Source organism: Zootoca vivipara, chromosome 7 (assembly GCF_965207765.1).
Source record: "Zootoca vivipara chromosome 7, rZooViv2.hap1.1, whole genome shotgun sequence".
Taxonomy (NCBI): Eukaryota; Metazoa; Chordata; class Lepidosauria; order Squamata; family Lacertidae; genus Zootoca; species Zootoca vivipara.
This window is the reverse complement of record NC_142590.1, coordinates 55399995-55427799: the sequence shown is the minus strand read 5'-3', so window position 1 is coordinate 55427799 and position 27805 is coordinate 55399995. Positions and strand designations below refer to the sequence as shown.

At 45.8% G+C, this 27805-nt stretch overlaps 1 protein-coding gene across 1 annotated transcript; it reads left to right on the top strand.

Moving 5' to 3' along the window:
- Positions 1–1978: 1978 nt before the first annotated feature.
- Positions 1979–21053, top strand: NUAK2 (NUAK family kinase 2). The gene is made up of 7 exons (XM_035123265.3): positions 1979–2262; positions 10479–10599; positions 11952–12103; positions 14552–14617; positions 16687–16806; positions 17321–17453; positions 17878–21053. The coding sequence occupies exons 1-7, from the start codon at positions 2053–2055 to the stop codon at positions 19038–19040; spliced, it is 1965 nt and encodes a 654-aa protein (XP_034979156.3). The 5' UTR covers positions 1979–2052; the 3' UTR covers positions 19041–21053.
- The last annotated feature ends 6752 nt before the right edge of the window (positions 21054–27805 follow it).

Sequence of the window (27805 nt, the reverse complement as noted above, 5' to 3'; positions counted from 1 at the left end):
GCAGTTAGATGATGTTGCATCAAAGGAAGTGTTATTGCACTTCCCAGTGCATTCTCCCTCACTTTCCTTATCACAGAAAGTTGCTATTGATCTGGTTTGTGTCTCAAAAGCTCTCAATCACCTATAATTGCACAACCTGAATTTGCAAGTATGTGATTGAATCTCACTTGAAAACAGGGACAGTCTGGGAGTGACCTTAACACTTTTTTTTGTGTAAGCAAATAGGGATGAAGAGAAGCTTGGAGGGGACCGATGTTCAGCTATGACATTCACTGTTGATGGGGAAATAAGTATATATGTCCTACCTCACAGGGCTGGTGTGAGGATGATGGGGATGTTTTTAACATCTACATGAAGCCTCTGGGAGAGATCATCAGGGGGTTTGGGTTGGGTGTTCATCAATATGCGGATGATACCCAGCTCTACCTCTCTTTCAAACAGAACCAATGAAGGCGGTAAAGGTCCTGTGTGAGTGTCTGGAGGTGGCTGGAGGATGGATGGTGGCTAATGGATTGAGGTTGAATCCTGACAAGACAGAAGTACTGTTCTTGGGGGACAGGGGGTGGGCTGGTATGGAGGACTCCCTGATCCTGAATGGGGTAACTGTGCCCCTGAAGGACCAGGTGCGCAGCCTGGGAGTCATTTTGGACTCACAGCTGTCCATGGAGGTGCAGGTCAATTCTGTGTCCAGGGCAGCTGTCTACCAGTTCCATCTGGTATGCAGGATGAGCCTCTACATGCCCGTGGACTGTCCTGCCAGAGTGGTGCATGCTCTAGTTATCTCCTGCTTGGACTCCTGCAACGCGCACTACGTGGGGCTACCCTTGAAGGTGACTCGGAAACTGCAATTAATCCAGAATGCGGCAGCTAGACTGGTGACTAGGAGTGGCCGCCAAGACCATATAACACTGGTCCTGAAAGATATTCAATGGCTCCCAGTATGTTTCCAAGCACAATTCAAAGTGTTGGTGCTGACCTTTAAAGCCCTAAAAGACCTCGGTCCTGTATACCTGAAGGAGTGTCTCCACCCCCATCGTCCAGCCCGGACACTGAGGTCCAGCGCCAAGGGCCTTCTGGCAGTTCCCTCGCTGCGAGAAGTGAGGTTACAGGGAACCAGGCAGAGGGCCTTCTCGGTAGTGGCCTGCCCTGTGGAACGCCCTCCCAGCAGATGTCAAGGCAATAAGCAACTATTTTACTTTTAAAAGACAACTGAAGGTGGCCCTGTTTAGGGAAGTTTTTAATGTTTGGTGCTGTATTGTTTTTAATATTCGCTTGGCAGCCGCCCAGAATGGCTGGGGAAACCCAGCCAGATGGGCCGGGTATAAATAATAAATTATTATTATTATTTATTACTACTACTACTACTACTACTACTACTTGATAAAAAGGCAATAAATAAAAAGCATCTTTTTTCTGAAGTGGTCCCCGGGTGCTAAAACGAGGGTGTTTGTGGAGTGCTGAGAGTCTAGTAATGATTCTGTAGGATGCAGTTATTTTCAAGATTCCCGCCTCTTGCTTGCTGTTGGAAACTCGCTTTCAAACATATGCTAAGGGTGGCTTTTCAGAGACCCAACCCCTGCCGTGTGGCTCCGCTTCTGTAATTTTAACTTGTCTCCATAGAACCGATCGCGTCTTCTTGGCTTTCTTTGTCTTGCGAGACAAAGCCCGACCACAGGATGCACGTCCTTCCTCGGAAGTCAGCCCCAACCGAGGTCCATATAGCTCTGCTCCCACTCAGATGCGCCTGGCGAAGACGGTCAGGCATCCTTGATATTTCTCTGACAACACGAGGTTTCTTGTCCCCACCGTCCTGCTCCCCCCCTCGCTTTCTCTCCCCCACCGCCATGGACACCTTGCGAAATAGGTTGGCCACGTGGGCCGCCGCAGCCAATGGCTGCAAGGGGGCGGTCCGGCAGCGGGCAGGTTTGTAGCATTTATTGGCTCGGCGCTGCCGGCCGGCTCCAGCGGCGCTTCCAAGTCTGCCGATCGCTGTTTCCGTCTCCCTCGCTCTCTCCGCCCGCTTTCGCTTGTCACCTGCGCCGGAGGGGGGCGATGGATCGCGCCTGGCCCTCCGATCCCCCGGCGGCTTCCGCTGCGCTAAGGGACGGGCTCCTGCCGTCGCCCAAGCCCCCGACGAAGAAGCAGGCGGTGAAGCGGCACTACCACAAGCACAACCTCCGGCATCGCTACGAATTCCTGGAGACCCTGGGCAAAGGCACCTACGGCAAGGTGAAGAAGGCGCGGGAGAGATCCGGCAAGCTGGTAAGGAGAGAGAGGGAAGCGTGTGCGTGTGCATGTGTGAGTGTGTGGACCCGCTTTACGCCAGTATGCCGCGACCCTTCATGCTAAGGTGCCTGTTGCACTGCGTACACATTTCCGCCAAACCTTCTCGGCCATCATCGGCCAGTTATTGGTTCTTGGGGTGCCAGGCAGGATTCTGACCCTGTGCCAACTCTTTAAGGGCGGAGGTCCCAGCAGCCCCCCTAAAATTTTTGAAGGGGCCAGGCACCTCCAAAGTTGACTGACATTCAAATAGGGTGCGAGCGCCACATCTTGTGGGGCGATTATGTGGGGCGGGGCTTATCTGCCCCCCGCCAAATATTTTATTCAGGTTGGCATCCCTGGCTGGGGCTGCTGAAAACCCGAACGCACTTACTCGGAAGTCAGCCCCTTGAACGCCTTGCTTGTTCCTAATCCTTCACAGGATCGCTCTGCTGATCGGTCTCGTCCTTTGCAAGGTGTCAGGACAGGGTTGCCCCGAACAAGTTCCTTTGCTTGCCTGAATAGAATCCTCCCTCACCCCCCGCGGTGCCGCAGTTTGCTTTTCTTCTTCTTCCCAGAAGGATTCCCCAGGAAGATCTCCCCTGAATCTTCCCGCTGTTTGTGCCACCATCAGCACTGCTGTTCCTTTTAAATTCCCTCGGCCAAATTCCCCTGCCGCAAAGCCCTTTCTCCCTCTGGCTGCCTCTGCAGCAAGCGCTACGTTCTCGTCCTCCAGGTTTTAAGCCGTGCGAGCCGGCAACTGGGACCCCCTTTGCGTTTCTGAATGGCGAGATGCCTGGCAGCGGCTCTATGGTTTTTGCGCATCTGATGCCAGAAAGGTTGGCAGATTCTCCCTGGGAGGTCACAGAAGTCTTCATCCTCTACAGCGCAGGGTTCCCTGCTGCGGATAGCAAAGGCTGCGGGGCGATTGGTGCTGCAGGAGAGCGCTTTCCAAGAGCGGGGAGTGGGGGACGAGGGGGCGCGTGAATCGCGATTGCACAGCCTGCAGGGTTTGCTGGTGCCCGGGGCAGCTTCGCGATCCTTGGAAAAAATGTGCGCATGCATGTGTGCACCGCTCTCTCTCTCACCCACCTACCCCCAGCATAGAAATAGATTGCATAATGTCAGTTATCTTCTGCCAGAGTGCGTTTTTTTAAATAAAAAAACCCTGCAATTCAGATGAGCCTTGTAACTAGCTCTGCAACTTGAGTCTATGCAGACTTACTCAACAATAAATTTCACTAGTTTTTAATGGGACTTACTCCGAGATAATGGCGCATGGGTTGGCAGCCTTCACAAATTGTGAAGTTGCAAGGAAGGGGAGGTGTGCAAAGAGAAAGAGGTTGGTTGGGTGGCCCTGTGAGACAGGGGTTCCCCCCCCCTTTGTGGCAAAGGCCTCCTGGTTCCAAATTAGTGGTGCAAACAGTGAAGGCAAAGCGAATTAATCCTAATCTGAGTTAATAAACTAAATTGGCAAGCTGTGGGACAGGCCTGTGCAAGTTAATGGTGGCCTTGCAAAACTTCACTTTCCTGGTGTGAATCATTCTGGCTGGTGAGGAACAGAGTGGTAGGATTAAGGGCAATTACATCCTACTGAGCCAGGGTGGTGAAAATTCTGCAGTCTTCTGCAAGACTGCCTTAAGTAGCTTGCTTTTTCGGTACAATGGCGAGGCACTTATAGCAGCAGCTTCCTTGCAAGGCTGAGCTTTGATGGTAGCCAAAATGCCCTTGTAAAATGGGAGGGCAAGTGGTTTGGGGGCCCCTTTTGGCAACGACACTCTTTTCTTTCCCCTTAAAAGTAGAGGACAAAGCTATCCAATCCTCTGGTGCTATATTTAGTTTTCCTCTCTCCTCTGCTGTTATTGATCTGACATGAATTGCCTGTCACTGCCACTGTTTGCCTTTGTGGCTGGCCTCATTTGAAATGTGGAAAGTAGACTTTCATTGGCTGGAGTTTGCAGGCAGGCAGGGAGGGAGGGAATCTCTGCAGAATCTAGGAAGGGGCCCAAAGATCTCAGGGTCTCTCTCTGCCATTTTGACCTTGCTGTGCTGGTGTAAATTAGTATTTCTGAGGAAGGTGTATCAATGTCTGTGTGAACATGATTAAAATTAGCCCAAAGGCTGTTATGGACTGTGTTCTAATACGGTAGCAGCACTTCCAGGTTTTGAACACTGGCACCTAAGCAGCTAGCCTGTTAGAAACCTACTGCACAATGACAGTGGTCTCTCTACAAAACCCCTGTAGGAGAAGGCGTGTCTATGCAGGCCTTGGCAAAGCCCTGGATTTTGGGAATAAATTAATCGGTTGGCACCATCATCTTGGCCCATTCATGAGCAGTGTTGATGTGGGTGGTGGATAAACAGCTCCCAGTCATGCTGAGTGAAGTGGCAGTTTTGTTTCCTTGTGGAAGGGGAATTTGCATGTTGACTTTTGCAAGAATAAATATTACTGCAGTAGTGGGTTTGGCCTTTTTCTGCAGTGTTGAGCTGCTCAAACATGCAAACAAAAATTGCAGGTAGTCTGGCGCAACCCGCTGCCTCTTTTGTTTCACATCATATCCAGCCTAATCTAATGAATTGTGCCTATCCCACCCTCACTCCTTTTGAAGGTTGTTTGCAAATTGCAAACTACAGATGAATCATGGAATTGTACTGTTGAACCACAGGGGTCATTTAGTCCAACCCCCTGCAGTGCAGGAATCTTTTGCCCAATGTGGTGGGGAGATTGAGTCTCCTGCTGTACCAACTGCCTTACCCCCCTTTTAGGGGGTTCTTTGCTTAACATCTGATAAAAACACTTTTGGGAGGCCCTACCAGGTGTTACCTGGTTCCTATTAATGCATTCAAACCTTGTTAAGCTTCACTGGGCTTACGGTTGCTGGGTCTAAAGATCGCCCTTCCTCATATTGCCACCTTGGTTTCTTTAACTGACAAGTCTATTAAGTATTTTTCAAGTCCTTGATCAGTGGCTTTAACAAATTGCCTGACTGTAGTCCTTAGGCAACAAGGAATTTCATGCTGGGCAGTGAGCAGGGTGATGGATGGATTGGATGGATGGAACTCTTAATAGAGCCCTCCTCTTTCCAGACCATTTGGGTGAGGGGTGCTCATTCCTATGCACATTCATCTGGAAATGCACACTGATAGCCTCTTAGCAGACTGGTGACTTTTGTGACTTTATTTCCAAGGCTGAGTTAACCATGCAGCAACTGTGCAGGGATATAGCAAAGGAAGATTTGTTATTGAAACCAAGAACTGTTTAGTTGTGAATCTTGCATTGCATTAGACTAGATGACCCTTGGGATCCCTTGCAACTCTACAGTTCTATGGTTGTGTTTTTCTGTAAGTATGTCTGGCACTGTCTTCTTGGGCAATACGAGAGCATTGCTCTCCAGATGCTACTAATACCAAGCGGTGCAGGTCCTCTCCTAATTTCAATGTAAAACCCGAATTTCATTCTATTTATTCCATTTCCGAATGAAAATTGAGATGTATGTGATAACTGGTGCCTCTGTGTAGAAGACACAAGAGTCACCGTATCTCAGGGAATCATCTTGATTACCTGCTTTCGCTGACATCTAGGTCTGCTTAGGCTTCAAATGCATCCAAGCAAATCTTGCTCTGTGATGTTGTGGATCAAAGGAAGTAAATCCTGAGTCAGCTGTAGAGGAGTGCACATTTTAAATGAACTGATATTGTGTCAGACGTACTGTTGCTAAAGAAACCAATGCACTTTTAATGCAGGTACCTTTCTATATAAGTACCCCACTGGGTACTTAATATATTTATTTGCAAACAAAGCTCATATCGGGCCTTATGAAATTACTGGTTTATTTGCTTACGCAGAGATTATGAGCAGCCTTCTTTTCTATCTGGAGCTTCATGTGAAACTGCAGACCAGATGAAAGTGATGAGCTGAATTGGTTTCTACACCTGTTTGCCATTCTGCGCCTGCCTAAATGCTGGAGAGTAGCTTTTAGCTTTTGGCTTTCTGCCAAATCAAACAGGAAGCCTGCTGTTTCTATAGACTTTGCTAGCAAAATGTGATACATGTACTCCTAGTTCTGTGCTGTGCAGACAAAGGGGGAGGGTGGTGTGCCTAAAAATTGAAAGTCTCTCTCTTCCCGCCCCCCACCCCCGGTATCTTGGGAATATTGTCCAGTGGGGTAGCTGTTAGTCTACCCCACTGGTCTGTGGCGGCAAAAACAGAGAGAGTTTGCGGCACTTTTGGCATTTACTCTCTGGACAGTAGGATATAATTCATTGCTTTCTGGGACTAGAGAAGAATCTGGAACTGGTTTTGGAACCACCTGACAGACTTTCATTACCTGTCGGGAGATCTCTTCCTCTCCAAAAACCATAATTAAAACCGGATTTGAAATGGGCTTTAAAGCCAAATTATAGCAATCAAGCAGAACTGACTGGGGATATACGTGGTCTGCCTACAATCATAGTGCACTATATACAGTGGTTAAGCCTCACAAAAATGTGCCTAGTCTAACTGGTCTCTGAAAGGGTGTGATGCTGGTAGTCTAATGGACACTTTCTCAAAGTCTCTTGTAGGCCATAGACACTTACTTTCAAGTGCATTATGAACAGGGGCCATAGAATCTCTTAGTGGTCTAGAATCATGCTCTCATCCTCATTGATGCCATCTAACAGGAGTCCTGCTCATGCCTCCCATCAAATGTTATCCTTAGTGAAGAAGAAAAATCAGCGAGATGGATAAAAGGTTGCTAATTTTTGCATCCCTTCCATTTCAATTTGTACACTTTATTGTCAGTCAGTCTGTATTGTGTGAGTTTCTACAGAAATGATACATTTCTAACACAGGGCCAGGCTAAAAAGGCCATGGGTAGCCACAGAAAGCACAGATCCGGTTACTCTATTTTAGCAACATTAGGAGCTTTCACACAATTTCAACTTCTAATGTTGAAATCCCCTCCAGGGATCTCGAGGATGAAAAGTTTCAGAAAATCAATAATGCATTACTGGATTATTGTTGATACTAATTTGGGATCAGTTTATCAAGATTCATACACCATACATTGAGTGTGTCAGCTTTAATCACTTCAAAAACCAGCTAAAATTAATTTGCTAATCCAGTACTTGAGTCTGTGTGCTGGAAGGGCAGGCAGGCAGGCACACAAAGGCCTTCATATGCTAATACATGTGAGCACACTTTGATTTGTGTGGCCGTCACCCTTTATTAATTTATTTACAGTACTTTTATATCACTTTTTGCCATACAGTGGTCCCAAAGTGGAGCTATTAAAAGGCTGACTCTTCTCTTCCCAAGTGAGCTCAGTCTGGCCTCCAAGCTGTGGTCCTTTAATTGTCAGGAAGCACTCCTAATTTCTGAGAAGGCAAAGGCATGGTGGCTCTTGGGCAGCTGTTTCTCTGCTTGTGGGCCTCCTGCCCAAATCCTTAGGGCACTTTGGACCAGACTAGATGCCAGGCATTCTGGGCACATGCCTCTGGGTCAGTGAATAATGGAGCAATGGGGATTCTTAATAGTGGGGGTTCCTGAGGGGAGAGGGTGGAATGGATTAGTACCTTTGTAAAAATTAGTAGGCTGCATCTTTGTCTGCTTACCAAAAAAGGGCTTTGCTTTTTTTTAAAAAAAAAAATTATTTATTTTCACAAAAAAGATAAAAACAAAAACATACAAACCGCACTTACATTCTGCATTACATCTTGCTTGCATCTTACTTATTACTTACTATATAGGGGGATGATTTAAGGTAAATTAAGACTGAGAAGCAATGTAATATGTAATAAGTAAAAAGGGCTTTGCATTGTCCAACAGTTGTGCACATTCCAGAAGGGAGACCAGGTGATAAGGCACTGAGGCAGAAAGGGTTAAAGATTAACCCCTTGAACCAAGGCCACTTAGGGAAAGTGACTTGAGCTCAAACACACCATCTGTAGCTTCCAACATCATCTCCTAATTACTTGGTTCCAGCATTCAACCTTGCTGGTTGGTAGGCTATGCATTTAGCAGACGAGTCTTAACTGGATGTGGGCATGATGGTCCCTACTTGTAACAGTAATGCCAAGTGTAGGTTGGATGTTGACTTATGTGACAACTCTGGATTAAGTTAATTCCTATTGCAAGAAAACTGTAGGCTACCCCCCCCCGCCCCCAGGCACCTCTCCCTATGTTATTCATTTTTCTTTAATGTCATTGATTGATCTATATATCTCTCTTGCACAGAAGAACCTGCTTTGAACTTCCCTGATCACTTTTGCAAGAAGTGATTCATGATGTGCCTGGTTGAGCTCACCATATAAATGGTTTATCTTTTGGGGATACAGTTCCTTAACTTCAAAGAGCTGCAACAAACTCATAAGAGGGAAGTAAGTTGTGGTGATGAAATAGGCATTGCTAAACAACACACTGCTGTGGCAATATTGCCCAGTGACCCTACATATGGAGAGCAGCCAACATTGGTGGGGTAAATATTGGGTTAACAAATTCTGGGACTTGCATACACCACTTCTTGTTCTTGTTATGATAGTTTTTGTGATTATTACACCGTGATTGAGGGCAGCTTTTATTTTCCTAAAAGTGCAGTGGGAAAGGCCACCATCTTGGATTCTTGTTTGGCTCGCTTTGAAACTTGAGAACAAACCATTTAGAATTGTATGTGACTGCCAAAATCATGGTTTTTTTTGAATAGGAAATGAATCTGATTTCTTGGATCCCAAGCTAACTTTCTAACTAGCAACTTGATTCTGTTGCACTTACTCAGGCCTCCAAGGCCAGACCTCTTTGCTGCCAAGGCAAACAGGGGATTTCTTGGTACCCCATCCTTTGAACTACTTCAATGCACGCCCTCTATCTGTTAGTGGTAATAGTGAATTGTGTGTTGATGGTGGTTGCATGGGAGAGAGCTCTAACACTTCACCACTGCTTTTGGGATGCAAGGCGAGGCCTCCCTTTCCGTGTTGTTGCTGGGAGGCTTAGTATTATGTGTCCTCCAGGATCCTTTTACAGGATTAATGCTGTTCCGCATTCTTGTCTGATAGAAGAAACGAGGTTGTGCTGGATTCCCTTGTAAACTCAACCCAAGGAGTCTATTGTCTTCACAATCCCTTTGAAAGAGGATTAGCTGCATCTATTCTCTAGTCCTCTCACTTTCCCTCTCTCCTCCCCTTCATTTCCTTGTGGAGGAATTTTCATAATAAAGAAATCTGAGCAAACTTTGGAAGGTTTCCTCCTGCCGGTTCAAATTTCCACCATTTTGGATTGCTGGTTGTATTGCTGGGGTGGGGGAAGTTCTGTGTTTACTAGTGCTTCTTTTCCACAAAAGGGAGCATTACCTGGAACTCATGGCTTCTCTTCCATTGCTTTAAAAAAAACCAAAAAACAAATTTAAAACTGCAGAAGCTCTTTACCTAAGCCTGAAACATACGATACCTGTGTATAAAGATAAAGGGACCCCTGACCATTAGGTCCAGTCATGGACAACTCTGGGGTTGCAGCGCTCATCTCGCTTTATTGGCCGAGGGAGCCTGCGTACAGCTTCCGGGTCATGTGGCCAGCATGCCTCAGCCGCTTCTGGCGAACCAGAGCAGCGCATGGAAACGCTGTTTACCTTCCCACTGGAGCGGTACCTATTAATCTACTTGCACTTTTGATGTGCTTTTGAACTGCTAGGTTGGCAGGAGCAGGGACCGAACAATGGGAGCTCACCCCATCGCGGGGATTCGAGCCGCCGACCTTCTGATCAGCAAGCCCTTTGCAGGTGTATGTTGAAAAGAACATGTTAAACTTCAGTGCAACTTTGATTTGAAAATAATAGGATTGTCTTAGTCAGTATTCCCCAAGAGTGTATCTTTAGTTAGCCAATCAGATTGCATGTTTCCCATCATGCATTTCTTCAGTTGTCAGTATAAACATGTGAGCTTCCAAATACTCTTAACTCCATATGGTACTTTAAACCTTCAGATTCTTAGTACCGGTAGCTGATGCTGTCATGCACATTTACTGGATTTTTATTATATTAGCAAGTAAGAATTTGTAATCCAGCATTTTGTTGTGTTGATGCCTCATGTCCACCAATGTGGATCATTTCTTAATAGATATCACCCCTGTGACACAGAGTTCGTACCTGGTCTATTTCCAATCATGAACACACAACTATATTGTATTTCCATCAGCAAGGAGATGACTTCTTGGCTTACCATTTTTCAAACTCCCTGTATTCCAGGTTGCCATCAAATCTATCCGGAAAGACAAAATAAAGGATGAGCAGGATCTTGTCCATATCCGAAGAGAGATTGAAATCATGTCGTCCCTCAATCACCCCCACATCATTGCTGTCCACGAAGGTAAGAACATTTAACACACTGCCCCTCTTCAGGTATATCCGTATAATATTGGTGCCAGCCTCCTTTTCATTTATTTTTCAGATGCCTTACTTTTCAGAAAGGGGTCAGACTGAACTCAAGAACTTGTAGCTCCAACCAGATATACATGGAGAGACCCATATATAATCAATTCGGATGCTGTTAAATATGATATGCATAGGGCATGATTTCCATTTACTAGATGTATCAAAAGTGATAAAATGTTTCTGTGATTTTTAGGAGGCTATCTGCAAAACTAATGGGGGGGGGAGAGACCACAAAGGTCCTTTCACTAAGCAATGCTGGCTGCTGTTTCTTCTGTTTCCCATTCTAACGTACAAGCAAATGCCATTTTTCATCAACTCCACAATGTTGCAAGGGTTGAAACTCTCTGTGGCTTCTACCGGAGGCACAAATGGATGACTCAGTAGCAGCAGCACACAGATCTAGAGGGTAAAAGTTCCCCTCCTACACCCTTTCGTACTTTCTTCCCTGCTTTTGTGTACAAAACAACTTGTAGTGGTGGCACGGTCTTTCTATTTTTTTTTAAAAAAGCAATAGCAGCCAGCTCCCATTATTTACAGCTTTGAGAGTAAAGATTCCTGCAAAATTGTTCTTAGAACTCTGTGAAATGCCACGTAAGGTGTGTGTTCTAACCTGGAGCCTGGCTCCAGGTATTGCACATTTATTGTTGGCATATGGCAGATACGTGCAGTATTGTAAATACTGGTGACTGTGAGAGTTCTTAAGGCACCGTGCTGCTAAATATAGCAGAAGGGTTGGCATTTCACAAGGCTCTGTGTGTTTGTACAGCCTGTGCCATTTGGTCCATAGCTCTTACTTTAACCCCAAAATGACATGAACGGTGTGTTAAATAGTGATAGGAAAAACATGACCCTAAGCTACTAACTGGTAAAATACATTAGACTTGAATGAAATGTGCCTGTTTGTTAAACAGGCAGGTGTTGTGCCATCTTAGAATTTAGATGAATGCACTATTTAAAATAATGCTTCATTTGCCTTGCATGAAGATGGCATAGGAAGCATCCAGCTGAGATGCTGGAATAGTGAACTGAAATGGTACCCTAGAGCCTGATTTGGAAGGGACACCAGTCAGGATAGGACAGGGATGGTGTTGTTGGACTAGAACTCCCATAGTCCCTAACCATTGATCATGCTGGTTGGAGCTGATGAGAATTTGGGAGTCCAACGATGTCAAGAGGAACAGAAGTTCCCCACTCTAGATAGGAACTAAAGCCACAGGATTGTTTGGCTTAGACATCTTGGATTCTTTGTGATTCATCTTAATGCCATTCCTGTTCTTCTTCATGTAGTATTTGAAAACAGCAGCAAGATCGTCATTGTGATGGAGTATGCCAGCAAGGGAGACCTCTACGACTACATCAGTGAGCGCCAGAGATTAACTGAGCAGGAAGCCCGACACTTCTTCAGGCAGGTGGTGTCTGCTATCTACTACTGTCACAAGGTGAGTCGAATAGGAGTCTTGAGACTCTGTTCAAATATCACCAGGAGTTGCCTCCTTGTCTTCACTGATCTCCCCAACGGTGTGCTTCACAAGTTCTGCTTACCATGTTACAGCAAAAAAGAGGGCTCATTCTCTTGCTGCCTGCTTTCCCCTGTATCTGTTGATTCATCCACAGTGCTGTTTGCCCCTCTGCTTTTGCTTGGGAAAATCCACAGTTTACCGCTGAATCTGAGCAAACCGGATTGCTCTTTGTTCCAATTCAGCGCTAAAGCACAGATTGTGGAATAGCAGCAGGACAAAGGCAGAACCGCTCTCACCTGTGCCTAGAAACCATGGGGCAAGCGGAAAACCACTCTGACCCATTCACAAGCCTGGGTGAATGTTTGAAACAAGTTTGTGGATAGGGAACATACAGTACATAATATATCGGCATCACCATGTAGCAACATGCTTCAAGCACGGATCGTACAATTTGTTACGAATGAACTGTTGCAGGTATAAAGGTTAGTAATTGGCAGCCATAGGAATTTTGATGTTAACAAGGACATAAACATTGGAGGGCTACCTCCCTCCTTAAAGGAAAGAAGTGATAGGGGAGGGCTATTAGACCCTTGTCCTGCTGTGATAGTGGGCCAGTTTGGGCGATACTACCCATTCCAAGGCATGGCACCCCAGGGACAAGTCATCTGAATTATAGTGTACACACAAAGGCCAAAACTGCATGCCCAAGTTTCCACAAAGGTTTTTATGCGCACAGGCTGTGTAGTTTGGATGTGTTCTATGTGTAGTGTTTGGTTTGGACAGGTACTGTCCAATGCAGTCCAGTGTGTTCTGTGCAGAGGTGTTACAGTGTTGGGAGTCAAGCAAAGCTGCATATTTCCTCAGGGTGTTTTGTGTATTGCTAAGGCACTACATTTTCCTAATGAGGTTAGTCACAGTAGTATTGTCAATGTTAACCTTGCACTTGGGGAAACACCCATAGCTGTCACACTGGATTTAATACTAAAAATGTAAAGCATTCTGGCTTGCATTTTCACTTTTACTTGAAGCGAAAGGGTCCCTGTGAAGCGACAAACTCAGTTGTGCTGATCTGAATGGGGAAGAATGGGGAATGTGAACAAACCTCTTTCTACCTGCTGTGTCATCAGTTATTTTAATCTTGACTATTAAGGAAACAGATGCCAACAGTATTGCATCACTGAATGTTTAGAGACAGAGCCCAGGAAATTTCGTTGACTCTTGAAAGTCTGGATTTGGTTAATTTTATTTTTGCAACTTGCAATGTGTATATCAAAAAATTGTAAGCTCATTTGCTAAACTGGAAAGCAACTAATCTCATTTATTCTACCTTCAAAATGTATTCCTGTGATCTGCTGAAGTTTTGAGGCAGACAAAAAAAAACTTAAGGTGATAAAGCTTGGATAAAGCTCTCTAATATATACCCAGGCAATAAATGTCTAGAATTCCTGGCCTCCTGCTACTTTGCATGTTTTGTTTTTCTTGCAGAATGTGGGGAGGAATGTAGAGATGCAGGTTTTGGAACTCTTTCTTTCTTTTTGGGAAAGAATTTTGGGATTCTAGGAATGTTAAAGGCTAGAGGACAAAAATGGGCTTGCGTGGTGCACAGGAAGGTGTGATCAGGGAACATAATTGCAATTTGTCACGACATTACCTAAACTCCACATTGCAATGATATGGACTAGGAGCCTGACTTTTTTTCTACTTTGCTCGTGAAATCGTTAAATATCAGGCAATGATAGCAATTGAATGTGCTGGGTCCATCACATGATTTCAGGTCCATGGCAGATAGTGGTACCAAACATTGGTCAGATAATAGGCAGCATGTGGATGGCCATGAACATTATGCATCTTGAATGCAAAGGAGAGAGTTTTGTGCTTGTATCTGAGAAATGATACTAGCAAACCTGGCGTTATTTCACCCGCCATCTTGTTTTGGAGATGGGTAAAGAGGTCCTTTGTAGACATATAGAGCTTTCGTCATTGTTTAGTGCAATTGGAGCTTTCATTTGTGGTGATCCTACTTATTTTCATGGACTTACGATTATGAAAACATGGCTTGCAGGTTTGTATGCAAGCACATGCTGTTACGGAAAGTTCTCTAGTTGTGTAGATGAGCACTAGGACAGTATCATAAAGTGGAAGGTTCTCAATTTGAACCTAACTGTTAGGCTGACCCGTTTGCTGGAATCCCTTGTTAGAACTTTCTCTCCTGTATTCCTAGTGGGTGTGTATATTGTGTCTCTCACTTAAGTTTCCTGTCTGGCTGCTTTGGGCTTTTTGCCCTTAAGGGAAAAAAACTACAGTCTGTTAAACACACTGCTAGCATCTCTATAGATGGACAGAATTAGTAGAGGCAGACTTCTAGAGGCATGCTTTGGCTTCCACCAGAAAAAACAAACCTAACTCTCCTTTTCCCTCTCTCAACAGAATGGAATCGTTCATAGAGATCTGAAGCTAGAAAACATCCTTCTGGACGCTAACGGCAACATCAAGGTAAGTGGAGCTATTCAAGTTCAGTAGCTTGCAAAATGTAATGCTCAAGTGCCTGTGAGGACATTATTTGCACCTTTAAAGTCAACGGTTGCTTTCAGATAATGGCAAAATATACAGAAAAAGAGGGCTTTAAAAGCTCAATAGAAAGCTAATGACAAAATTAAAATCAATGCAGGAGAGAATGGGGGTGGGAATCTGCTTTACATTTCCATTGTGGAGTTGGAACCTGGAGTCTTAATGTTTGGGCAGCCACAAGTCCCTTCATCCCTGACCATTGACCAGGCTGGCAGGATGTGATGTGGTTTGGAGTCCAACAACATCTGGAGGGCAACTGTTTGGGCAAGGATGGTTCAGACCATGTTGTCTGTGGCTTGTTCTCATTTCTAAACTCGCACCTGCTACTGCTGGATGCCAGGGTTGCCAAGGGGAAAGGTGAGCCTTGCTATTTCTTGTAACTGTGGAAAACGAGAAAATGCTGTATCCTCCAAATCCTTGATATTTGTAAGGGACCAGGATCCTTTAACCAGGGAGACGGAAGAGCTATAAATAGCCAGCGGTTACCAGAATACCAGGGCATATCTCCCATGATAAACATGCAGCTATTCCGTGTAATCCAAATAGTGACTCATGGCAAGTTAGGGATAAGGGGAAAGTTTTTTGTGGCTCATAAGCAAGGAGGAAATGCCTGTTTCCAAGATGATTAGACCAAATATTTCAGTTGTCAGGCTTAAGAATAATCCAACAGAGTTTATCCTAGTTCTGTGCAAAAGGATAATACCTAGAGTTGTCCTACTGTGGAATAATAAGAATGTGAAATTCCCAGGCAACTTTTGAGCAACAGATGACCAAGTTGCTCCGGTAATTGAAAGAAGCAACGTTTCTTTCATAAATCTTTCATAAATTCTTTCTCCAGATGTCATAAAATCATAGATTTGTAGCGTCGGAAGGGCCTACAAGGCTCATTTTGTCCCAACCTTCTGCAATGCAGGAATCCTTTGCCCAATGTGGGGCTTGAACCCATAAGAGCCTGAGCCCCCACCAGCACAGCCATTGGTTAGGGATGACTCCGTTTGCAGTCCACCAGCAAACAGTACATAAGGGCAGCACCTTTTCTTTATGCAGAGAAAAGAAATCCATTGTAATAGCTTTAAAAGTGTGATGGTCTTACTGGACTGCTAGGCATGTGCTATGATAATGGTGCATCAACTATTTCCCTTAGGCACTTATGTAGCCTTCCCTTGGCCAAACCCTTCTGTGGGGGAGCTATGAGGTCTGGGTTCACAGAGGTGATGGGGGATGCATGAAGATGACAGTGCCTCAAGGCCCAGATTTGTGGGTGTCAGCCCACTGAGTTTCCTACCTTTCATAAATGCAGCAAGAGGGACTAGTAGGAAAATGTGGTATCCCAGAATTAAAACCCAGGGGGCTGCAACTCCTCATATATTTCAAGGATAAGGAAACAAGGCTCCCAAAGTTCTGCTTAATGGCATAAACCAGGTACTCTTTCACCCAGAGAGTTTTTCCTCCTGAAAAAAAAAGAGCCAGTCAACTGTTAACATAATGGAGATTTTTGTGCAGTTAATAATAAACAAAGACCTCCCATGGTCTATGTTGCCTGAACAATAGGCCGTTCCGCAGCTGTGAACCTGGAAACATGTTCTGTACCTTCTGGCTGATCTGATTGGCTGTGGGGCTGGATAAACAAAGGTATTAAAAATGTGGAATCAGCAGATGCTTGCAGCTGTGGCACAAGCACAAGACTGGTAGAGCCCGGCCGCTCAGATCTTCAAGCCCTGGTACATACCTGATGAAGCAGTTCTGCTTTTTAGTCTAGGAACCAAATGTGTTTTTAGGGCTTCCACCTTTTTCCCTGGAAGGCTCCTGAACAAGTGCATGGCAGGCAGAAATTCAAGCAGTGCAGCTGTGATCCAATGCCCAGCCCTAGAAGCTGTGGGGTTCAGATTTAAAATCTTAATTCAGGCCAACGATATTTTCAAGAGACATAATACAGGTGTATGGTAGTGGTCTTCCAGTGCTAACCTGTGACCTTATTTCCCTCCCACCCCTAGATTGCAGACTTCGGCCTCTCCAATGTCTTCCAACAAGACAGGTTCCTCCAGACCTTCTGTGGGAGCCCCCTCTATGCATCCCCCGAGATCGTCAATGGAAGGCCTTACAAAGGACCTGAGGTAAGAGGGATGCTTATTAAACAAACTCCAGACCCAACCATTCTCTTAGGCCAGTCCCTTATGGGCTGGCAGTTATGTACCCTCTAGTCTGGTCTTCTCTCTCATCTTCTGCCTTCCTTCAGGGCACAGGGGCCTTAGGCAACCCCAGGGAAGGTGAGGGTTCCCCTTCTTAGACCACTGATGGTTCTGTCCATGTGCTCCCAGGCCTGAGGTTCCTTGTCTCATTTCCTTGGCAAATATCATCGGTAACAAGGGAGAATTGTCTACATGGCACATAGCTCAAATTAAGTGTCTTGAGATGTCTTTGCCTTTGCCTAGCAATTAAAGCAGCCTGTTCCACCCAACATATGAGCCCTCCGTGTGTTTGGAGCTACAACTTCCATCAGCCCCAGCCAGCATGATTGGGGATGAAGGGAGCTGTAACACCCAGAAGGCTGAATTAAAGCAATAGCAATGAGCAAGACCGTCCTTGTTCTTTTCACCTGCTGATGGCTCTTCTCTTTTATTTCTTCAGGTTGACAGCTGGTCCCTTGGAGTGCTCCTCTATATTTTGATTCATGGCGCAATGCCTTTTGATGGTCAAGACTACAAGACTCTGGTCAAGCAAATCTCAAGCGGTGACTATAGGGAGCCCACCAAGCTATCGGGTGAGTGGAAATGGCAGCAGAAGTTCTGCATTCTGCCGCTTTGATATCGTTTTATGACAGTGTGGATTATGCAACGTGTGCCTCTCTATGTGCAGTTAACACAAACAACATGAAGCACATAGTAGACAGTGCATGCATCTGTCCCTGCTTATTAAATAAAATGGGTAGTCATGAACATAAGGAGATCCTGCTGGATCAGGTCAATGACCTATCTAGCCCAGCATCCTGCTCCCACAGTGCAGCCAGATGTCATGGCTTTTGAATATCTGTTAAACAGGCTAAGCCATTGGCTGACATGGAGGTGGAGAGGTCAGAGTCTTCCCTAACTTGAATCTGAATCACACACAGAGATTCCGGGGAAAGGAGATTTAAAATGGAACATGGCCTTTACCTGTGTATCTGATGTGGTTTCTTTGTCCTTCAGAGGCCTGCGGTTTGATCCGGTGGATGCTGATGGTGAACCCAGAGCGCCGAGCCACCATCGAAGACATTGCCAGCCACTGGTGGGTGAACTGGGGCTACAAGGTGCCCATTGGGGAGCAGGAGTCCTTGCGTGAGAACGAATCTCCATTGGCCACCGTGGCAGAGTGGCTGCGCCACTCCTCCAGGCCCCTCTTTGAGAATGGCTCCAAGGTCCGCTGCTTCTTCAAGCAGCACATCCCTGGCGTCACGCTGGAGAGGCAGCGCTCGCTGAAGAAGTCTAAGAAGGAGAACGACGTCTCCCACGCTCTGCAGGAGACAGGACCCACTCCTGAGAACTCATCCAAATCTATCCTCAAGAGACCCAAAGGCATCTTGAAGAAGAGGAATTCCTGCGAGAAGACCCAGGCTCCCCCTCCCCCTCCTCCTCCTCTAGTGATGGCACCTCCCGTGGACATGAGGAAGGAGGGCAATACTGGAACTGCCCTTGACTTGACTTGCATCTTGTCATCCAAGGCTCTGAACTGCAAGAACGAAGATGATGTTGCAGCCACCCCTACCGCACCCAAGAAGGGAATCCTGAAGAAGCCCCCAAAGAGAGAGTCTGGCTACTACTCCTCCCCAGAGCGCAGTGAATCGGTGGATGTCTTGGACTCTAGCATGGACCTCGATGCCAACGTCTTTGCTGGCCATGCCTCCTCTGCACCCTCACCTCAGAGCTCCAGTTATGACCATCACACCAGGAGGAAAGGCATCTTGAAGCACAATGGCAAGTACTCTTCCAGCAGCACTGAGTCAGACAGCGTGCCTGCCAAGGTCTTCTCCCCTTTTGCTGAAGTCTCCTTGCCCAAGCTTCCCCTGACCTGCCGTAGTCGCCCATCCAGTGCGGTGAGCGAGGACAGTATCCTTTCCACAGAGTCCTTTGACCAGCTTGACTTGCCTGATCGGATGCTTGGGGGTGGAGGCATCCCGATGCGAGCATCCGTCTCTGCGGATGACCTCCTGCAGCTGGAGGAGGAGAGAGAGGCAGGAGGTCGGCGGCTCCGCCGCTGGACAGTGACTCGTTGCCAAAACCCTCTGGCAGATAGCTGCTTCTCCCTGGTGGACTGCGATAATGTCACTGAGGTCTATAAGCGGGCTGTGGCCATCAGCATGAAACTCAGCTGAGGGGGCCACGGGAAGACTTTGCGCTAGTCAATGCACACATCCACAGTGGCTCTGGCTCGAGAAGGAACAGAGTTGTCCAAACAATTTGCACTTCCTTTTGAGGTGGGACCAGAGAACTTTCCTCAGACTTTGTCTTCTCCTCCCCCGACAGGGTTAGAAGTGCAACCGGCTAGAAGTATTTATTTGTTGCATACGCTTTGGAATGTAAAGAGAACACTCGAGGTTTTAGCAATGGCTTGTACTGGTTCAACAGGGTACAGGAGTGTGTTTGGAGGGAGAAGAAGGTATGTTGGCAGGAAGTTTGTGGATGTGGGATGGATCTGTAAGGCCAGTGTAGTGGGGCTGGAGTATTAGGGGAGAAACAGGGAGGCATCTGTTAAGTGCAGGGCAATGGGTTAAAAAAAATCAATCAATCTGCCTTCTCACAGCGAGTTGAAATCCTAAACGGTGGAGACCTGTAACACTCCCTTGAACACTTTCATCTCTCCAAACAGAACCTGATGGTCATCTCTGATCTTAGTGACTGGGATGGTTATTTTATTTGCACTGTGCTTCTTTAATTGCACAAAGATCATAACAGAGGTAGAAACTCCTCTGTAGGGGAACAATGATGTGGCAAGGCAATAGGAAAGGAATAGCTCTTGAGCTGGAGAAAAAAAACAAAACTAGGTTTCTGGAGAGTATCTGCACTACAAACATAGAAAAGGGTGTCTTGCTATATCCTGGTATTCTCAGCCCTAAAAGTGGGGAGGGGGCAAGGGCTTGCTAATGTGATTCTGAGCATCCTCCCTAAAATCAAGACTGTCTTTAGAAAAGCCATGGTGGTTGAACTAGAAGCATGCGACCGTGGTGCAAGTAGGATGTCAGCTGTTGAGAACTCACCAGAGTAACAGCACACAGGACCTCAAAAAGATTCCCCACCATCCTTCCTGCTTTGGTTTATTTATTCATTTGAGCAGACTAGAATATGTGGCTTCATAATTATAGATTCTAAAAATAAAATAATGCAAGATGGCAAAAGGTGTATCTCTATCCTTGGTGTATCTTTCCTCTCTGCACCTCCTGAGAGAGAGAGAGTTTGCAATTTTGAGAAAGTCAGTTGGACAACACCTGTGACAATTACAGCAGTCATTGTGTATCTCAGGAGATTGGCCTGCCCTTATTTTTGGGAAAAGATCTTGACTGAAATGCGAATCAAATCAGAACTGGGCCCTGGGGCACATGACATCTGAATGCCCAATGGAAGCCTTTACTGGAATGGGAGCAAATAAGGAGACGGGTTTAAAAGAATAGGCACATCAGGCATTAGAGAAAGTGGGCATCTTGTCCATGGTAAACACATGTGCCTTTAAATACAAAAGTATGAACTGTGGCTCTGAGCATAAGATAAGTAAACTTATGCAGTTTAATGGAAGAAAGCCTTCTGGTATCCTTCACCTCTCAATAGCCTCTTGTAGCCCCTAAAATTCCTCTCTGGAGGCCGCCTGAATAATGTGGGGTGAGTCTGTGGGCAGAGGACTGGAAACTTTCTTTTTATGAACTTCTTGGAAGTTAACTTATCTCAGCCTATGTGTGTTTGCCCGGATAGCTGTTACCTGAAGGGGATTTTGTTGTTGCCGAGTATTTCAAAACACTGCTTTTCCGAGCAATGCAAGCTACTTGATGAAATGTTTTTGTTTCTTGTAATGGTTAAAGATGGTATTCTGTGTGTGTGTTGTTGTTTTTTAAAAAGTAACTGGTGACTTTAATAACTAGCAGGAAAGTGATCTGCAGAACATTTCTATCTTGTAACCCTTTTGGATTCCAAATAACCTGTTGCACTATCTTGCCATGTCTTCTCTGGTTGGCCTTCCAACTCTGTTTGCTTTTATTATTATTTTTGCCATCCAGGGAAGTTAATCAGTACAAAAAAAGCAAAATGAGACTTGAACTCTCTGGTCTGTGCAGCTCTCCTTTTCGCAAGCTGATGGCAAACAATGGTTATGCAAAAAGAATAAAGGAAAAGGAACCAACTGTTGGATGCGTCAGTTGTCCTCATTGCTACTTCACTGGTTTGCCTGCCACTCTTCTCGACTGGTCTTTTCTTCTGGAGCTGGTCACATCAAAATACTCTCTAGGCAAGATCACAAACTCCTTTGGCCATCGATCAGTAAATACTGTGAGCCCCTGATTTCCATATGGGCAACCATGACCATTAGAAGTTAAAAGTGGGTTTTTCATACCTCATTGCAACCCCAACTGATTATAAAACATAGATTACTCATTATTACAGTTTTATCCCACTTCTTCCTATGAGGGGCATGCTAGCACCCGATAACTCCTGTTGAGGCACGGGAGAGTACTCTATTGCAAATGGTTGGATATTAGAGCCCAGGATTTTTGTATTAAGCACTCCAGCCCCTGCACCTCACTGCCCCTCAGTAGTGAGAAAATGTTAAGTAATCACACAGGCAATAAAGGTTTTTCCTTCTGACTTGAGTCAGAAACTCCACCTATTCTGTTTATTTCTTTCAATTATATCCCGCCTTTCCTCCCAGGTAAAAGTAAAAGGTAAAGGACCCCTGGACGGTTAAGTCCAGTCAAAGGTGACTATGGGATATGGCACTCATCTCATTTTTCAGGCCAAGGGGCCCCATCGTGGGGATTTGAACTGCCGACCTTCTGATCAGGAGCAAGCCCAAGAGGCTCTGTGGTTTAGACCACAGCTCATGGTTCTCCTAAGACAGCGTTTCTCAACCGCTGTCCCACTCGCACCCCGCGCCGTCTCCTAGCAACCGGCCGTCGGCGGCGCTGATTGGCTGGCACGGCTCCCGCCACCATTTTCAAACGGCTTTTTTTTTTTTTTTTTTTTGCCGAGACGGCCGGGCGGCCCTCCTCCCTCAGCCGCCGCCATTAACCATTCTCGTCCCGGGCTTAAGCGGAGGAGAGTCTGGTCTCGCCCGGCATGGAGAGCGGCCCTCTGGCTGAGAAGCCCCCTCTGAGGAGGAAGGGGAGGCGGCGGCAGCAGCACCAAGCGGCGAGGCTCGCCGCCGTGGGGGGAGCGCCTGTGAGGCGCAGCGACGGTGGCGCGCTTCTATTCGAGACCTCCGGAGGGGCCCGGCAGGCCTCCTCCTCCTCAACCGCCTCCTCCTGCGGGCGGTAAGTGCCCCCTCCCACCCCTGCCCTGGGTCCTTAGGGTGAGGGGCGGGTGACGAATAAATTCATGGTAATAGGAATAATAGTAATCGATGAGGGGGGGCAGGCGGTGTGAGGTGCTGGGGGTGTTGACCCGCTCCCCAATATTATTCGCTTCAAAAGGAGGGGGGCGTAAGAGCCTTCAGCCCCCTACCCATCACAGGGACGATCCGATTGCATCGCCACCACCACAATCATTATTGATTACAGTACTATTGAACCCCAGGCCCAGTTTTCTCCCCAAAAAGGGGAGGGCGGCACAGAGTTGGTGTGCCTCGTGATTTTTTTCATGGAACAAGTGTGCCGTGGCCCCAAAAAGGTTGAGAAACACTGTCCTAAGAGGTGGGGCAGCCTCTTATGGCTGGCTCAGTTACCCGATGAGCTTCACAGCTGAGCACAAATTGAAGCCTAGTTCTCAGAGGTTCCAGTCCAACACTAACCACTACACCATAAAATGCAGGAAAGATGTTTGTAAAATTTCAAATGCACCCTCCCAATTTCTATTGCCAAAAGGCTTGCACAGAAGCCGGAAGTCTTCAGCAGTCTTTTTACTGGATGCTATTGGTGTAGTAACACAGGGAGCTGTCAAAAAGTCTTTTGTTCATCTAGCCTAGTATTGCCACTCAGCCCCTGGAGAACCACTGCCAGTCAAAGGCAGTGATCTCCACCCTGCCCCAAACCTGCTGCCTGATCCTGCTAGCTAGAGGTGCCAGGGATTAAACATGGGGATAGGGTCTTCTGTGTGCAAGTGTTCCCTGCTGCTAGGCTATGTACAGTCCCTCTGGAGTGGGGAAGTGGGGATAAAATGGAGATGGAACTGCACAGTTTTGGGGAATCCCTTCCAAAAAAAATTTCGCGAATGAAGTCTGAATTGCCATATGCACTCAAGAGGTTGACATTGCAGAGCTGAAACAAGGATTCAGGATAATCTTAGGGCTCATTCGCACTGCCCCGCTGTATTCCCCCCCCCCCGGGAAACCTGCAGTTTAGTGCTGAATTGGAACAAAATGGCAATTGGGTTTTCCATGGATTCAGAGCTGAACCCCTGGTTTTCCCAGGGAAAAGTGGCAGGGCAAAGGCCAGACCACTTGAACATGTGCCTTTGTCTTGGCTGTAAATGAGGGTAGGTGGTCATCAACCCAACTAGTGCCTTCTAGGCAGGAAGGAAACAAAGGTTAATGAGGAAATTATGGGTATTGCTTTCTATCTGTTGAGCAGCTCATGATACAGGGGCATATACTGTGACCTGGTCATTGCCTCGAGGGACACTAAATTGTTGTAGGGAGAATCTTGTCTGGGAAAAATAATTGCAAGGGTGGAGCAGGAGAACACCAGGAAGCTACTGAGCTTGCCGATGAAGCAATCCCATCCCTGCGCTGCAGAAGCAGGCGAGGAAGACTATGCCTGACAACCATCAAACCCCACATCGACCTCCCCATTGGCAAAAGTTTGGCCATCCCACTGATACTTGCCAAAGTGCACTTTATCACGAATAAAAGTATTTAAAAGATTCATAATTTGTTATTTCTTGCACTGCTTGTTTAACCATATGTTTTCAGACTACCGTAAATATTTATAGCTTATGAAGCAATATCCTGCAGTGAGATAATTACTCCGATTACCTTTATAAGTACAATAAATCTTTCAACAAAATTATGTGTTCATACATTCTTGCTGGGATACCTGAAATAATGATTCTGCAACAGGCAAACTTGCAGTTAAGATGTATGAAATGTTGACACTGCTGAAGACTTAAGGTCCAAAATTCATGTGGCAATAAATTGATGGGTCACCAAACCAAATGAATTTGGACTTGTGTTTTGCCGTACCAATAGCTGGGAACTGCTGTTCTAGAGGATAGGACCCAACTCCTAGGGGTACAGGTCCCTTTGCCCCCAAGTAAAATATTTGAGGGGGCTGGGGCCCCCAAAGTAAATGGCATTACAATTCAAATGGTGTGTGTGTGTGTGTGCCACGTCATGTGATCAATTATGTGGGGTGGGGCTTACCTGGGCCCCCCAATATTTTATTCAACTTGGCACCCCTGTTCGAGAACATCACCTTTCAAGAGAATTTGACTATCCCTTTCCAATTATATGCAATTTCTAACCATGAGGAAATTAAGTAATTAAGGTAACATCCATACCATAGGACGCGGGTGGCGCTGTGGGTTAAACCACTGAGCCTAGGGCTTGCCAATCAGAAGGATGGCGGTTCGAATCCCCGCGACAGGGTGAGCTCCCGTTGCTTGGTCCCAGTTCCTGCCAACCTAGCAGTTCAAAAGCACCTCAAAGTTCAAGTAGATAAATAGGTACTGCTACAGCGGGAAGGTAAACGGCGTTTCCGTGCGCTGCTCTGGTTTGCCTGAAGCGGCTTTGTCATGCTGGCCACATGACCCGGAAGCTGTATGCCTTTACCTTCACCATACCATACATTTAAAGCACACTGAATCATGGGAACTGTAGTTTTACCCTTACTGAGCCGCAGTTCCCAGCACCCTTAATCAACTGCAGTTCCCCATATCTTTTGGAGGAAGCCATGTACTTACCGGTAGAATGATGTGAATGTGATCTATGTCTTTGTACAACCATTTTGAGTTTACGTCCTTAAAAAGAAAAAAGCAGCAGGAGTGAGGCATCTTAAATTTGGCACTAACAGCATTTAATACCAGGGAATCACAATTAGAGAAAGCATTTCTAACTTGCTGTTCCTCACAACAGGCGGGGTTCAATAACAAAATAGCCATTGCCATTGCCATTTCAGAAATGCAGTGATACAAATATACAAACCAGCACAGGATATGACTCATGATGGGCACTCAGAAACTACTTACCTAATGCCTGCTTAATTATCCTTTACTTTCTACCAAGCACAATTTCCTAAAACAAATTCAAGACTAGTAAGTAAGTAAAACCTTTATTGGCATCAAACAAACTCTCAGACAAAATAATAACAGATTAAAACTGTCACTGTGGCAAACACTGTGTTAAGAGAGAGAAGGGAATAATCCGCTATCCGCTTTCATAACAATGGGGCTTCTAATAATTCAGATGACTGCAGAGTATGACGACGAGAAAATAGTAAATTAAGATATTGAGCCACCATCTTGGTGAGGACCTGGTCCTTCCCCAGCAAAAGGAATTGTAAGATTTCCCGCTCTGGTCTCCTTCTGGGGATGCAGAGCCGGTCCAGGAATTGTTGACAAAGGTCGACGTAGAGATTACAATGAAAAACCATATGTAGAAGGCTTTCCATCTGGATAGCTCAGTCGGTAGAACATCAGACTTTTCAAGACTAGTACTTAAGGTTACTATCTGGGAACCTACTTAAAGCACAGTATTTTCTCTCTCTCGCACTGCCACTGCATGAAGCAAACTCTTTTGTGGCATAACAAAAATGGTATCTTTTTCCCAGCATTCAGATTGGTCAACTAAAAATGGAATTGAATGGCGCTGCATCTTGCAAAAATCTGGCTTGAGAATGGTTTGCAAAACTTAGATATCAGCATGCCAGAAGACCTGAAAATTATGTTAAAACTCCAGAGCCTAAATTATATGGTTTGTAAAGAAAACACACACAGGTGTCGTTGCTGTTGCTATGTTAGATTTAAGTTAGCTTTTAACATTGATTTCCATTTTAATGCTTACTCTAATTTTTTTTTTTTTAAAAAGACAAGCACAGTACTGATTGGACAGGTCCAAAATATCTGTTCTTGGGGAACTCGCCTTCGGAAATTGTGCTTGAAGGCCTTTGCAAGTTGATCGATGGAGCATAGTGTTTAGAATTGCTCGTTATGTATACAAGCACCTCCAGCAGTAATTGCACTAGGAATACTTCCAGGTGTTCTTGAATTCGGGCTCCCATCAGCACCAGCCAGCACAGCCAATGGTCAGGGATGATGGAAGTTGTAGTCTTAATAACTGGTCGACCAGAAGTTCCCTATCCCTGATGCATTATTTATTTATTTGGATCCCATCATGGATCCCAAGGATATAAGACAGAATAAAAGACAGGATAAAAAACAAGTATATAAGTAAGGCAAAACAGCAAAACAATAACAGACACATGTAAAAGGCTGTAGAATATTAATCAGCCCAAGACCTGGTTGTTCTACACCTTTGGTGAGGTTTGATTTCTCCGTAGCCATCAGTGTCTATGTATTTACATAAGTTGCTCCCTTACTTTCTGCTGGAAATAATTGTCCAGTATTTCCCACAAGCACCGACTGAGCAAAAGGGTGTTGGTGAACTGTTCACATAGAAAGAACTCGTATAACACGCCATAGAAATTGCAGCATTTCTGAGCTCATTTGGCCTGTACAAAGTATCTCCATGTTCATAACATTCCTTTAGCTTCTGCAGGAGAAAGACAACCAGATTGTAACTTCGCTGCTGATTTTCTAAATATCTGACCATTAGATCCGGTGGTGACAAGAGCCAAACTCTGGTAAAATTAGAAGACAGTTGCTGGAAACAGGGATGGCTTTTATGGTAGCCTGTAAAAGCTGACACCTCTGTCCTTTTGGGGGTGGTAGTGATTTGTGGGTATTGTATCTCTAAGGTACTGCTGTGAAGAAATGAACGTTTCCACACATCCCCTCCTGCCCTCTTCCTCTGCTCCTTTATTCTGTGGCTTCCAGTATTGTCCCCAAGTGTGTTTTATTACACAGTAAAAGCACTGTAACATGCTCTCCCATTTCCACTTGGGTTAATAAAAACTTACAGATTCCATCTCCTTACCCCCAACTTGGGCTGCTAAACAGAGAATGAAATGAAAGTAATGAATGCCAGGAATTCTCTCTTTCCTTTTCCCGATTCAGATGACATTAACAAGGGCAATGTGCAGTTTGCTCCCCTGCAGAGAATTCCACGCATGCTTCCAGGTCCATTAAGAAAACTCAGGAACGCTCTTAAAGACCTTTTTTTTAAGGACATGCTGATTAACAAGGGCAAAGTCCCAACAAACCTCAAGATTTTAATGTGGAGATGACATCTTGCCAACTGTTTGTAAACTGGCAGCTGTCAATGGCTGATGGAAGGAGCATAAATCACAGGAGTCCTGTTCCCTCGCTCCACAGGCTTTCATCCAGCCTGTGCATGTTGGCACACTTGCACCTCAAGGACCTTGGTGGGGCTGGCAAGCATTTGACAATAGACCTGCAAGGCGACAGATGATAAGCAGCAGTAGCAGGATAAGGCAGGAGAGCAGGTGGCTCAACCCTAGCATCTCTTCTGCACTTCCTTGTGCAAACTGTCCATTTAAATGGCCCTAAAAGAAGTTGAAGACATGGCACATGTTTCTAAGCACACAGCATCCTCTGTGACTGGGGCTATATGCACAGTTTTGCATGTGGGGTTCTGTAACACACGCAGGCACAAGAGGCCACATGCAGATCACAAAGCCAACAGATCTTTAAGAGTGAAAACTTGTGCCTTCTGTTAGTAACCGTGAGAAACAAGCCACTTGAAGTTTAAGTTTGCATCGTTAAAGTGCTCTGTTCACTCTAGCTTTTGCAGTTAGGAAAGTGATGGGGAAATGCATTCGAAAAGCGTGGAGTGAATGATTAACACCCTGCAAGCAAATCAGGATGA

Bases quoted from the DNA above. Each gene is read 5' to 3' on its own strand.
- NUAK2 (XM_035123265.3), top strand. From the start codon at position 2,053: ATGGATCGCGCCTGGCCCTCCGATCCCCCGGCGGCTTCCGCTGCGCTA. The intron at 10,600-11,951 runs GTAAGAACATTT...TTCTTCATGTAG, and splicing joins CATCATTGCTGTCCACGAAG to TATTTGAAAACAGCAGCAAG. The intron at 12,104-14,551 runs GTGAGTCGAATA...CTCTCTCAACAG, and splicing joins CTATCTACTACTGTCACAAG to AATGGAATCGTTCATAGAGA.